This window comes from Camelus dromedarius, chromosome X (assembly GCF_036321535.1).
Source record: "Camelus dromedarius isolate mCamDro1 chromosome X, mCamDro1.pat, whole genome shotgun sequence".
Taxonomy (NCBI): domain Eukaryota; kingdom Metazoa; phylum Chordata; class Mammalia; order Artiodactyla; family Camelidae; genus Camelus; species Camelus dromedarius.
The window spans coordinates 18787648-18802290 of NC_087472.1; the positions used below are offsets into that span (position 1 = coordinate 18787648).

General features: G+C 44.1%; 1 protein-coding gene across 3 annotated transcripts in view; it reads right to left on the reverse strand.

Moving 5' to 3' along the window:
- Window positions 1-335: 335 nt before the first annotated feature.
- OCRL (OCRL inositol polyphosphate-5-phosphatase) overlaps window positions 336-14643 on the reverse strand; it is a 46201-nt gene continuing 31893 nt past the window's right edge. For 2 of the 3 annotated variants that reach the window (XM_031445713.2, XM_031445712.2), the window contains exons 19-24: window positions 8459-8482; window positions 5567-5683; window positions 4607-4691; window positions 3908-4035; window positions 2993-3104; window positions 336-2779 (exon numbers count right to left, since the gene is read on the reverse strand). In XM_031445713.2, coding sequence (XP_031301573.2) covers window positions 2655-2779; window positions 2993-3104; window positions 3908-4035; window positions 4607-4691; window positions 5567-5683; window positions 8459-8482 — 591 coding nt within the window. In that variant the 3' untranslated portion in view covers window positions 336-2654. The remainder of the gene's footprint in view (window positions 2780-2992; window positions 3105-3907; window positions 4036-4606; window positions 4692-5566; window positions 5684-8458; window positions 8483-14643) is intronic. The other variant, XM_031445714.2, reaches the window with a different exon arrangement.

Sequence of the window (14643 nt, forward strand, 5' to 3'; positions counted from 1 at the left end):
GATTTCTAGGGCTGCAGCGATCATGGATCTGACCCAGTGTGACATTTATGTGCATTAAGAATCAACATCTTTTCTCCTAACAGTGTTATTTTCTTGTCTGAATCCCCAGGGCTAAAATAAGGATCCTTGGCTGGCCTCCAAAAGCCTTGGGACTTGTTTATTAGCCTTTGAAAACATGTGGCTACTCCTCTCCAAGGGCAAAATACTGAAATTCTTCTGACAGTTCCCTGTGAGGCAGGACAAGACAGCATAGGCGGAGCTGTGGGGACCGCGGCAGTCAAGTGGGTCCCCGTTACACAAGCCCCCTCCTAGGTTCTTCCTAGGATCAGTCACACTTTGAGTTTTCACACAACATACATTTATTCAGAAAAAAATCTGCAATAAATTATAATAAAAAAAAGATGACACGAAATACAGAATCCCACTAGCAGCTTTGCTTAGTGACCAAGACATTTTGGGGAAATATAACAATTACAGAAAAAGAATCAGGAAACAGTGAAAGGGAGACTAACGCCACATCACCACATGGGGCTGAACCATTCTTCCCTAAAATGACAGATGCAGAGTCCTTCCCTACCAGTTGGAGCTGAACTCCTGCCTTCAGAGGAGCTATGAAATGGTACATCAGAGGTACTCAGGACTTAGAGGTTGGGGTGCTGGAGGAGGCACAGGAGGGAAGCAGATTTCATATGTCCGCTCTATTTCTTGTCTCCCTCCCCTAGAGATTGTCTAAAACCCTCAACCCTCTGTACATCTCAGGACCAGAGCTGGAAAAGAGGTTGAGGCAGCAAACCAACCGAGTGCACCTGCCTTAAGAAGAGCGAGCTAGGGTGCTGCCCACAGCCCCCACTAAGCTCCCAGGTGGCAACAGACTGGAAAATGTGTCCAGGACAGGCATTTCCCTGTGTCTGTGTTACAGACTTGCCCAGCTTCTATCATCGGCCTCTCCTGTGATCCCTTTCCAGCCTAGTGGAGACGACAAAAGTGTTCTTCTCAGTCTGCCATTAACTAAGCTCAGCCTCCTGCCCCCGACGTATTACATCGGCAGCTATTTGGCACCAATAACTTGACTCCTACTTCCATAACTCCCAAACAGGAAAGGATTTGACCAGAATATCACAGGATACATATCTTTTCTTACCCCCAAAGAGCTCAATGCATAAGAGATGGGGGAATTGGAGAACTGGTTACTCAGTGGTGGTGTTTCCCTGGCTCTCTCCCTCGATGCTCTAGAAGAGTCAGGAGTCAATGCCCAAGACTGCATAGAGAGCCTATCCATGGGGCTCCTTGGATTTAATGTTAACATGTAAGAATGAGCCAACTCAGGGCGGTTTTGATGAAAGAAAACCAGGAGGAAGCCAACTGCATCAAGCAGTTTTGCAATCATTGGCTGGTGGCTGGTTTCCCAACCAACAGAGATGAATTTTTAAAAAGAGGGCTGCCCCACAGGAGCTTGAGTAAATGACAAGCTCAGAGGGTTGTCTAGGGCGGGAGAGAAAGGTGCTTGGCTCGTCCCACTGCAGTCTCCTTTTCACTGCACTGGGTAGGGTGACTGGGAGCCAAGGGGAGCTGGCTATAGAGCCCAGAGTGGGTCCTGATGAGGGAGGGGGTGACATCTGCCCCCTGGTACTTCCGGAGACCAGAGAGGGGGTTCTCAGGGTGACCCTCGTACCCTTGCTGGGGGAAGGAGCAGCATTTAGAGAGGCACACTTGAGGGACCGACTCCCTGTCTGACTGTGGTACAAGCGCCGCCCCGGAGGTGGAGTTCTAAGCGGGGGGTGGGTTCCCCAGACACCCAGGATTGGTTCTTGTGTAACATTTGAGTAAGAACAGAAAGGGATGGTAGGAAGAAGGACCTGTCGAACATGAATATTCTCACTCCTGCCATACTCATAGTGCTTCCACTCTGACTGTGAGCCTCTCACATCAATGGGATATCATCTCTAATAGTCCTGAATGTTCTGCTACCAAGTGTGGCCTAAGCCAAGAGAATATGGTTCCACCCATCGCAGATCCATAAAAGGCCAATGTTACAGAAATATACAGATGCCACTGTAGTAGCAACACACAAATCCATGTACCGACCACATAGAGATGGTTAACTCACTGCTGGGGACACAAGGAGTCACTAGCCTCACCCAGACTCCCTTTGACATGATAGTATTAGCAAAGTAGCGTGCAAAGGGGTGATCGGAGCGGGGTGGGGCCAAAGTGCATCAGACGCAGGACTACAGACAAGTCTGAGCGACAGCAAGTAGTGCTTGTAGGCCTAGAACGGGGACAGCTCAGAATCTAGGCCTAGGGTGCTGAGGGCAGTCAGGACGGCTGGCCAGGAGGGCAACACACTCATCCCCAGATGTGTCAATACAGAGCTCTTCGCCTTAGAAAGAGAGAACACAAAAACACCAAAATATGGTAACTTTGGCTTGGCAATATAAGTCTAAAAGTATCTTGCTGTGTAGGGTACGGTTAAGGGAGGGATTAGGAAACTCTCTTCCTTTCGCACTAGAAACAACTTTTTCATGCCAACAGCCTCGAAATTCTGCAGCAGACCCTTCCTGTGGCATGACTTTTCCAACCACTATGGAATACTTGGTGCCCAAGATCTTCCGCCTCTAGAATCTCGGAGAGTAGTAAGAGACAAAGGCTTATTGTTAGTCTTCATCGCTCCCAAGCAGAAAACACAGCAGGAACTGGGTAGCACGCTGGCGGTCGCTTGGAGTCTGTCTTGCCATAAGGTTGGGTGGAGGCCTCAGGAGGAGACTAGTGAAGAGTGTAGCTAGACGGCCAGAGAAAGAAAAGGGGAAAACCCTTGGTCAGACACAACCTAAGCAAAGCCTGAGGGGTGGGGGTTGGGGGCCAGGGGATGCAGGCAGTGGGAGGGAGGTGACTACCACACACCAGGACATTAAGGAGGGAATACACTGGGTACCCCGTCCACCGCTGTCCTGACTAACACCCCTACGTGGCCATTCTTATGAAGTACCCTTACCAATCATGTTGGCGTTGACGTTGTTGTATTCAGAGAATTTTAAGAGTTCTCGAAGGAATGCCATCAAGTAACGAAAAACATTTCTATGGCACCCTGGAAGCTGGGAAATCACCTGTTTTTTTGAAAAAAGGGGGGTGGGCAGTGAGGAGAAGACGTGGAGGTAGGGAGTAAGAAGAACTCACAGCTGCCTTACAGGTAACTTATAATCCAACCAATCCAACCCTTCCAGGACCCCATTCATCTGTCACAACCCTCCTTTATTTGCTCCAGATCAACACAATATCTGTCAAATGATAACTTCCAAGGTGAGATTGTCATACCGTTTGGCCCCGTTCACTCAATGAGGAGGCCATGTGATTACCACACATTGACACACCCAGCCCACTTCACAAGCAGGTCGGTGTTAACCTGGTCTTTTCCCATCTTCCCAGACAGGTAGCTGTGGTATCTGCCAAGCAGCTGAATGGTTTTCTCTGCAATGTCATTGAGCACGATGGGGGCTCCTCCCGATACTCACTAGTCTGATTTGGAGGTATTCTCAGCTACTGTGCATCAAAGTCATTTCAAGATTAAAAACAAACAGCAAGGAGACAAAATGAAAGGCTCACGAGTGTCACCCACCCTTCCTGGCAATGTCAGCCAGAATTCCACGTACGATCAGCTTCACTGATCTCACCCCAGAGCAGAGGTAGCCACCCTACTCGAGGGGCCAACTGAACAAGGGTGGCAAATACAACAGGAAATAACACAACTAAAATGTAAGAGTCCCAGCTCTTAATGCTGGTGTCCTGCCATGAACAACAGATCCAGACCCACCCTACCACATGGCTGGCTGCCCATTCGGCTCTGTGAAATCAATGATTTTCTCTGTGAGGGAACCTGCCTCAAATCCATTCTCAGAGCAGCAAAACTCACCTGTCGGCAGATCCGGGGATCCTGAGCAGAGTCGAGGCATCGCTGATACAGCTCATAACAGATGACGGGCTCTGGCAGGGCTTCCAGGAAAATGAGCAGTGCCTCAGCCACGGAGTGATTACTGCCAGCTGGATTGACTTCTGTCAAGGGAAAGAGGCTCCAGGAAAAAGGTCATGCTTAGACCCGATTTGCTCCCTTCCTCAAACTCCTTCAGGGACGGCTTCCTTCCTTTCATTCAGGGTACCCTGATCTGAATTGGGGTTGGCCATCTTTCTGGTCCAGGAATGCTGCAGCTGAGTTGTTATAGACTTGATCAAAACCTCTTGGGAGGTTTGGCCCAACTTGAGAGCCAAGGGACCGTGGCTTGTGGAATGACAGTTCACACTGGAAACTAGTCACCGATGTTTCCCGTCCTCCTCCCTGTCTTTAGGATGGTGCCGGTGCGGTGGGTCCTCTGTTCCATGCCCAGTAAACGTCGTTGTTACCCACCTCTGATTCCTTTCAGTAAGAGCCTGGTACAGAGAGAGGGGTCGAAGCTTCCTGAGGTGAACTGAGACACAACTGTATAGTCAATGACTACTTTATAATAAAAGACAGTTACGAAGAAAATAAAGATGGAAACATGAAAATCAAATGGAAGTGGGAAGAAGTTTGGGCAGGTACACATCCAGCTTCCTAAGCCTTTGTTGGAAAGGATACGGATTGTCTTGGGAATGCTGGTGTCCAGACAATCAATGATCTGCTGCAGCTCCTCCTGCATTCCAGGAGTTTGGAACAGGTCCTCCTACCAAAGAGGTCACAATGAATGGAAGAAGGCAAGATAATCAGCCCTCGGGTTCTGACGAGCACCCAGGGATCAGGAGGGCAGCGGGAAGCAGAGGGAAGGCTGGTATGCATAGTCTTGATGAGGAACGGGGCTGTGAGGGCACCTTTTCCCTTCATCATCTCATCCGTGTGAAACTCTGTTTCAAACTAGAAAATTATCTTCAAAGGTTTCAGCCTGTACCTGATTCAGTGGGGAACTGAACGGCTAGATCGGGAGACCCACTTCCAGCCTCCTGATAGGTAGCAGGCAGAGTCGTAACAGGAGAAGCACATTCAAACCCTGCTCTGCAGAACACTAGGGTGGGAGCAAATGGCATGTCCGCACCAAACCTCGCTTTCAAATTCTATTACTTCTCAGCAGGTAAGACAACATTATCCTTCAATTTAGCCCCAAGAAACTGTTCTTTTTTGGGGGGACTGGGTTGAGGGTAGCAGGTATTTTAGGTAGGATTTAAAAGTCAGGACTAAATTAAAGGAATGGGCTTGAAGTTTGCTTTGGACTTTGACATCTGCAATGCCCACGTGACAGCTAAAGCAGGCAGCACGGGCCCAGGCGCTCAGCGGCGCAGCGAAGGTGTGTGTAGGCAGGAGACAGGTGTGCTCAGTTCGGGCCCCAGCTCCGCCACTACGCTTGTGCTGTGGTCTGAGATAAACCCCCTAGCTTGCACGCTGCAGCTCTCACATCTGTAAACAGGATGCTTCCACCTGCCCTGGCAAAGTGACAGTGAAGTAGCTTGGGAAAGTTAAAAGCACTCTATATACAGATGTAAGGTATTATCATTTCCTGCTGGACTCCCACCTCCCAAAGCTGCAGGGTGGGCAACTCCCACTCACCTGGTGACAAGCGTATCTGAATAAGTGATCGACCAGAAGCCAGATCTCCTTGGGGACCTTAAGAGGTCTCTCACTGGCACCTTCATCCAAGGGAACCATCTGCAGAAGGGATTTCTCCTAAGAGATGACAAGAGGTGAGATCAAAGGGGTCTCAGGAAAAACTTCTGTGTGTAATATAATCTCCAAATTCTGCTTAGGTGGGTACAATCTGATCTTCATCTCTTAGGATTTTTCGTTTTTTTCTCCCTGGGGACACTGTTGGTCAGAAGGCACTCTGACTGATTCCCACGGTTAAACGATCTCCTTTTCTAGATGCTTCACTTAACCGTTAAGCATTCCATTTGCGTTTATTACGTTTATCACGTGGATGCACAGTGTGCTGTAAATCCTTTCAAGGGTGACACAGAACCGGCAATACAGTCACGGTAGAGTCCACACATCGCCGGAGACTCACGGACCATTAAATTACAGTTGTGAGCACAGCACTTTGAGAGGGCAGCACCTAGTTAGGTTTCTGTTGACTTTTAACTTATCTCTCTTTCAGGTCTTACCTCAATCAGAGCTTTCACTGTTGATTTAAATGAGGTTCTCTGGTTCTCAGGAATTAAAGACAATTCTCCACATTAGACCTACACTCATGAATATTTCAGGCTTGGTAAAAAGGTCTAATTTTAAGGCACTAAAACTCACCAGCCTTAAGATCCGGAACTAGTTAAATGAATACAGCACACCAAGAGCCGGAAATACCATGAGAAGTCTCGGCTCTGAGCGCAGAAGTTACTCTTTAGAGTAATAGCTCAGCAGAGATTTCTTGGGGCTTTGACTCCCTTCACCTAACTTTCTGCTCTGTTAGATTCTCCTGAAAGAATCTCAGAGAAAAGCCCAGAAGTGATATAAATTACAGCAGTAACTAAATCTGAACTTGAAAATATCTGGGGAATAACCTCAATTATCTTATGTTTATATAGTCAAATATAAATGATATCAAAAAGATATGTGACGTAGGTTAAAGGACATCTGAAGGCAGCCTTCAGAAAATCCTGGTGACCAGTTTTTGGCATCTTCGTCCTCCTACACCTCCAGCTTAAGGTCATATAATTATGTATGTTCACTTAGGAAATGCTGTAAATTCTGTCCATAACCCTCAGCCATGTTACTTTGAGGGAAAGAAAAGAAGCATTTCACTACTTCCAGAGCCCGTGTTCACTAGAGCAGAGGGCTCTTCTTAACATTTTGTTCTTCAACAAGCATGGGTGACCTTTTAAAGCTGCCTTGCCTTTCTAAGGGAATAAGGAAGAGAAGGCAGCATGATAGTTGGTTACTATTTAAAATCTTCTTCGCATTAATTTTGCTTCCTTTCTCTCTTTCCATGGGATTCTATCACGTAATATTCACAGTCGCTAGAGCGCCCAGAACATCTATCAGTGGTTCATTCACTAACTTCTTTCTGGTTCCAAGTATGAAACCCAGGCATACACACGATACCTGAGCCAAAACACTGTCCACAGTGCACTCTGCTCACCTGCTGGACCAAATGCAACACATGTACAGATTCTTTAGCAGACACCTCCAAACTTACCACATATAAATTATTCAGCACTGATTCATGTACTTAAAAAAAGTCTGACATCCAATTAGCGCTTTTCCTGTACTGAGGCAACACACGGCACCGTTTAGGATGAAAAGACAGAACACGGCCTGCTATTAACAGAGAAGGGCTAGGAAGCAGAGCCATCTCAATCCTCAGTGGTTTAAAAAGGTTAATAAAATGCCGGTAGGTTATATACACCATCCACTATGCATCTGCAAATTCGTGTGATATGAAATGTCATACTTGCGTCTCTGAAGTCTAGAGAAAGATTATGCACAAGAAATAATATTTTTAAGAAGTCCACAAATGATCCTGAACTCTAATATTCAAAGGGAAACCAGGCACACTTTGTCTTCTTGCAATGGGACACATTCAGTGCCCGATAAGCTCACACTGTAACGTCACTGCTAATAACTAAACACAAAACAGGACGTCATCCCCTCCATCATAATGCATTAAACTCCACCAAATGGGGAGGTCATGTTAGAGACTGTGTGAAAGTGCTTTAAGAATGTTTTCCAACTGGATGGCTCTGTGTGGAGCCAGGCACCCTCCAGCATGAAGATGGAGAGGCAGCAAAGCACCACAGGAGGAGGGTTTCATTGGTTCCTTCACTAGGTATCCAGGAGACCCGGGTTCCAGTCCCCTCTGCCCCATTCTCCCGATGTCAGGAGCAGTTTGACTTTAGCGAGTTTTTCAACTGTCCTGGGCCTAGTTGTCTCATCTGTTAGGATGGAGAAAATGAAGACGGGGGCTCTACCACATGACCCCTTATGATCTCATTGGGGTTCTAGTCTACACTCTATTTCTTGACCATATTTCTATATATTCTTTCAGTAATTAATTATTATTATCACTACTCCCAAATCACTCTGGTGTTTTTTTTTTTGTGGTCTCTCTCTTTTTTTATTGAAGTATAGTCAGTTTACAATGTTGCATTTGAAATCACTCTTAATGCAACAGGAATTCACTTCTGGTTTTACTATCATTGGAAATGGAAAACAGCTGAGCCGTACTCGCCTTCATCTTCTGAGCTTTCACATCCATCAAAACAGCTCTTTAATCATTTCTCATTTCAAAAATACAAATCTGGAACCTTGAGTCCTATTGCTTTTACGTACTGGGTCTCAACGACTGGACTGGTGCAGGAGATATCTTTCCTGTACTTCAGACACACTTAAAGACAGCTGGCAGGACTTTGGGGGATTCTCACGGAGTCAGAGGTCTCTGATATGGGAAAGCCTAGGGGGAAATTCCAGGGACCATGGTTAAGTGTGAATCAAGCACAGGGAAACGCATACCTTTTCTAGGAAGCTGTCTTCTTCCTGAGAGCAGAGCAGGAAAAGAAAGTCATTGACAGATAGAAAATGATTAGAATTAATTTACAGAATTAGAAATAGATCAGTATTATTAGAATGCACTAGCTTACTAGATACATACACTTTAAACAGCTTTAAATTCTTCAAATAAGTCATGATTGTTGCAAATGGAACACACATATGCAAAGTTCTCTATTATGCATATTAAATTTTTATGCAGTTTATTGAGACTATCACTCGAGAAACACACATGTGCAGTCCTAAGATGTTTGTGTCATTTGGCAGCTGCCAGCTGACCCAGCCAAATGCCCACTGATGTTTCCTTTCCATGTGCTGCTTAGAGGCAGGCCCTGCGGCTACACAGCATGTGCCTCACTTGAGGGCCACTTCAATGGAAGAACATGGTTGTGAGCCTAACAGTGGCCATTTGGGAGGCAATGGTAGGCTTCTCTCCTGTCCACTGCCTCGCCTCTCACCTTAGCTAGCCTCCTAAGCACTATCCCACACTCCTTTCCATCTGCCTGATCCCACTCCCCTCCTCAAGGGTCCCTAGAGTCCCCAGAAATGGAGGTCTCTCTGAAATGCAAATTCATTTCATTTCAGACCTTTGTGAACCATAAGACTTATCATTATCCCTTACTGTGCTTTTCTATAGGGCGTAAGAGAAAAAAGAGAAGCAGGGCAGAGGGAACAAGGTACCTTTCTAATCGTCTCTGTCTTTTGTGTTATTATTACAGCGCAATGACAACAACAGAACAATAACAACTGCCACCACTTAGAGGGCATCTGCCCTGTAGCATTAACTGTGCAAATGGCTCCTACACAATGTCATTTAGGCTGCACATGTGAGTAAGGTGATATTAGTCCCATTGTACAGATGAGGAAACTGAGGCTCTGGGAGATGAAATTATTTGCCGGCAGTCACACTATTAGGTATTAAGCAGCAGAATCAGGATTAGAACTCTGGTCAGATTGATTCCCCAGTCATTACCACTATGCTCCCTTTTGATAACTCAAAAAGGATAAACTGCTTCCTGGACAGAGAGGCAGGGGAAAGCTGGGAGAATGTATTCTACTCCAGAGCAGGTAAAGACGGTTACAAGGCAGCATGATTAGTGGAAAGAGTACAGACACTGCTGTCAGACAGTCCTGGGGACAAATCTTCATTCTACCTCTTATTACTTTCGTACGGACCTCATGCAAGTTACTAAACTTCATAAAGCCTCAGTTTCTTCATCTCTAAAACAGGGATACTAACCTTTGCCCCACAGGGACAGGGAAGCAGCCTAAAACCCAGGGCAGGTGGGGCAGTGGTGGTGCAGGATGCCAGCAGCAGGCCTGAGTCTCTCAAAGCTCCCCACACCTCCCAACTGGCATCTCCCAATCTGCCGTGGGCCACCAAGAGCGTCAATATAAATCCTACGTCTCGGGCTGGTAGTAAAAGGAGAAATCCCGATCTCACCACCAGAGAAGTGCAGGAGGCTGGACGTGGGGAAGGATGTGTTCCCTCACATTCCAAGTAGTGATGCTGAATGCATTTCCCCTAAATAACTGTTACGTATGATGGGTAGGTTTTTTGGTATTATTAGATACATTATGAATTAAACATGCTTTTGTAGGTTCACCTAGACTTTTAAATACCACATATAAAATGAAATAAAAATAATCAGAGTAATGGTGATTCATAAAGTATACAATATTTATAGTACTGTAATCACTTTTTAATATGAAAGTTAATTCTAAGTGCCAAACATCTAATTTAACTCAGTTTTTTAAGATTTAGGACTACTTACTAACATGTCGAGAATCTGCCTGTCTGACCAACTTCTCTATTCCCCCTCCATGAATACTCGCCACATGATATGATGAGTAACACCAGGCAGAGTCCTTATACACTAACCTGTCAGACCAAGCCCTCGAAAAGGTTTCCTTTGAGCAGTGACCATCTACCATTGCTAGGCACTGGGCCAAATGTCTTTGAGGGGTTGAGGGTGTATGAAAAATGAGGCTACATGGAAGGGAAAGACGTGGTCCTTGACTTGGGTTTCCAACTGAGTTGAGGTAAGGAGGCCCTGAATTTATGGCCTGGTAGTACTCCAATTCACCAATATGAGTTCTTGATAAATGGTTAAAACAAACAAACAAACAAAAACAGGGGCTCAAAGGAAGGAGAGATGGCTTTCAACTGGGGCTGTCAGGGGACTTTTCACAATGGAGACATGACCTAACTAGCCCTTAAAAGAGTCACAGGATTTTAAAGGGTAGAGATGGGGTGGGGATGTTACAAGTGGAAGAGGGCAGAAAGAAACAAAGGTGGAGAGAAGGCAAATCACAAGGTGAGACTAGGGAAAAGCTAGTCATCTGGTTCGTGGGGAGCATGGAGGGATATTGAGAAAAACAGCAGGAAATAAATCTAAAAAGGTACGCTGAAGTCAGACTTTGCGAGACCGTGAATGACAGGTAAAGCAATTTGGAATGTCTTCAGCAGGCATGCGGGAGCCACATGTCTACCTTTAAGCAAGGAAGTGATAGGCCCCAAAGCTCTACTACAGAAAGATCAGTCTGAGAGCCCTGAAGAGGAAAAACAGAAGGCTAGGGAAATTGAGGTGAAGGGAACGGTTAAAAGGCTGCCGAGGTAGGTCAAGCAGGAGAGTAAGCACCTTCACTAATAATGGGAAAACAGCATCTTAAAAAAATGAATGGATACAAGAGAAAACTCTGAATGAAGAATTAAAAGGACTTTGACACTGGTGAAGGAAGGGGCAGCAGATTTACACTGAGAGTTACTTCTCTGGCCCCAGGCAGACAGTAGATGTAAATTATATTTATTTCAACACTAGGTTCAACTCTGAAAATAGAAATATCACTTAGCCCCCACTAATAAAGAGCATTCTCGTGAGGTTGCTACTAATCATTTAGTTCCACTGACTTCCCTACTCTCTGCAAAAGGCTACGTGTTCATCACATTACAAAAGGGCAAGAGTTCAGGATTCTCCAGCAGGGCAATCCTGGCACCTATGAATATGCTGCAAATCATTCTTCACATAACAGCCACCCTGCAAGTTCTCCCAGTAGTAAATGAAGCCAAAATAGTGTATAAAAGAATCATTTGGAGGCAGATTCAAATTTAAAAACAAAAAATAGAAAACTGAATAGATACTGAAGTTCTAGACCTTCCTAGAGGTCATTCATGTGAAATGTAAAAAGAAACAGAAACCATACACCTAACAGGGTAAGAAAATTGTGGTCAGATCAGTAAGACAAAGTAAACATCTAATGGAGGGAATGACTGGGGACAAATTACTCACCAAATTATTTCTGTTATTTCAAATTTTTGATATTGACCTCCTAATAAACATGCCCCCAAGCAAATATAGCTTGTTCCCTCATCCACCTGTCAACTTTTTTCATCTCTGTATTTACAAGCCAAACCTTTAACTAGATCTGGTGGGTCCGAGCCTGGTCACCTCTCCACTAGTCCAGTCTACATGCAAACCAGAATGTTCCTCCAACTGTGCCAACTTACAACCTCACACTATTCATCAAAGACTTCCGATGGTTCTAGATGCCCTCTGGCTCCAGGATAAACTCATCTGTTGACTTTAAGACTCTCTATCCCCTGCTCCCATCCTAGTTCTCCAGCTTCATACACCTTATCCTTCTCCTTTACTCTCCCCAGGGGAATCTTACACTTTTTCATATGTGGTCTTTTCACTTTCACCTTCTAACCTTTATTCATGATGTCCCCATGCCTGGAAGAGCCTGCTCACCTAGTATATTAATACATATTTCTTAAAAACTTGGACTTGACTTAAAATACTTCTATGAGAAACTCCAAATCACTTTCCTAGCTCACTTTATTCTTGTGTGCTGAACTTATTTCTAGTCATGTTAATGCTATATGCATCAAACATTCACTAAAGCCAAAACAGGCTGATTCTGAGATTAATTTTCACAGAGATTAGCTGATCAATCAATAAGCTTTTATAGCATATAAGGGCTTGAGTAAACAGCACAGGAAAGGAATCTATAGTTAATATAAATTATAAGCGCCAAAATTCTTATTCTAAATGACTTTCCAGAATATTGAGTTACCAAACACACTGGACATTAGCCAGTAAAGATGGTTAATGTTTAGATTATCTCTAACCAAACTCTTCATTAACCTTGATTTAGAATTTAGCCATATTGTACATACAAGTAAACTTTCATCACCAATAAATCACAAGAACCCACATAAACTCCATAATACTTCGTATACAATGTACAATGAATACATATTGATGATTATATGCTACTTGATATGCCAGTTAATAAACCAGAAAAATCTATCTTAAATTCTGGAAAAGAACAAAGATAATTACAAACAGATTCTCCTCTGTTTGCCACTTGTGCTAATCCCAACGGTTCTAGTCGTGGCAGTCACTGTCATTGAGCAGGGCAGGAAGAATGAAAAGGACTTATGCCAGTTACTTCACTCTGCACTTGGGAGGAAGAGCATGTAGCACAAGAATCTTCCTGAACCAGAACATGGACAGTCAACACAGGCACTGAACTCATTTCTGGTTTCATCCAAATTTTTCAGTAAATAATACAAAAGAGGACAATAGGTACCATTATGAACAGCATTGTCTCACGGGATCTGAAATATCATCTTGGGGCTTGTAATAAGCATGAACAAACAAACCTAAGAAAGCATTTGAGAAGGCCAAAATCAAGCCAAAAGAGAGTGGGAAGGTATTACAACCTGGGTACAGATAATCTTCAATCTCTTGTTTACTGCCCTGCACTAATGTGGATAATTTCCTCATCAATGAGATACAGGAATTTAATAATAACTAAGTGCAACGGGCTGTGAAAAGAATCAGAACTCTAAATCCTACAAAATAGAAGCTTTAACAGAATAAATGGTGACCACACACATACAATTTAAAAACAACTCAGCAATTCTGTAATGAAAAAATGATCAGGGGTCTACTTTTTTAAACTTTGAATCATTTGTATACAAAAAGAAGAAAAAGGGCTTCCTACAGAGCCACTAACTCCACTAAAATTTTTGGCTACTTCCTATTCATGGTCAAATGTGGCTGAATTACCTGATAATATTTTAAATAAAATAAAATAGTTTATGCTGGTTGAGCCTCCTTCCAGTCACTTTAGTTAATATGGGACAATTACAGTAAAGGGTAGTATAATGCTTCTGCCAACTCTTACCAAGAGGTTCCAGTTTATAGGAAACAAGGTGAGAGGAGGAATCACAAAAAGATAGGTTTAAAAAGTACCAAGAGGAAATAATCAGACAAATTTAGGAAATGGTGGATCCTTGACAGGACAATTGTCCTGGACTTTTTAAAACTCAATGTCATTAAAGGAAAAAAATGAGACAACTGTTCTCTAAAAGAGACTGCAGAGACCTCGCCAAATGTACTGCATGAATCCAGATTGGATCTTGGCTTTAAAAAAGCTATAAAAGAAATGACTGGGATGACTGGTGAAATCTCAATACCGACGGACTAGTTTTCTTAGGTGTCAATAATGGCACTGTGCTTACATAGAAATGATACTTCTTCTTAAGAGAGGCAGGTCGAAGTGTTCACTGGTGGAGTGACACATCACCACTTAATTTCAAATGGCACAGCAAAAAAAAAAGTATACGTTTGTATATGTGTGTAAGGCATGTGGGTGTTGACGTACTGTTCTCTCAATTCTTCTGCACATCTGCCATTTTCATAATGAAAGTCGGGAAACGGAAAGCTGGGAAATTATGCTTGGGATGGAGGGAAGGGGAAAACAACTTCATTTAGAAAATATTCTAAAAGGTGAAATAGTAAATTTAAAAGATTGGAATATGGTGGTAGAAGGAAAAATAAGTGTCATGAAAAATAACAGAATGTCAGGATATGAATTTCTGAAGAAATTGGTCCTCTCAACCAGAGGTAATATGCTCAGTCATAATTCCAAGAAAGAATGCTGGGACTGAACTCAAGGGTTTTAATCTGCCATCTGAGTCATCGCTAAAACAATTCCATGGCAACAGAACAGATCACACTCCGACAAGCCAGCAGCCTGCCTGCCGGTCTAGCCCTCCCCGCAAGATGACACCATCACCGCTCGGCTAGGCTGAAAGGACCAACGTCAATGCTAACGGGGATGATAACACAGGGCTG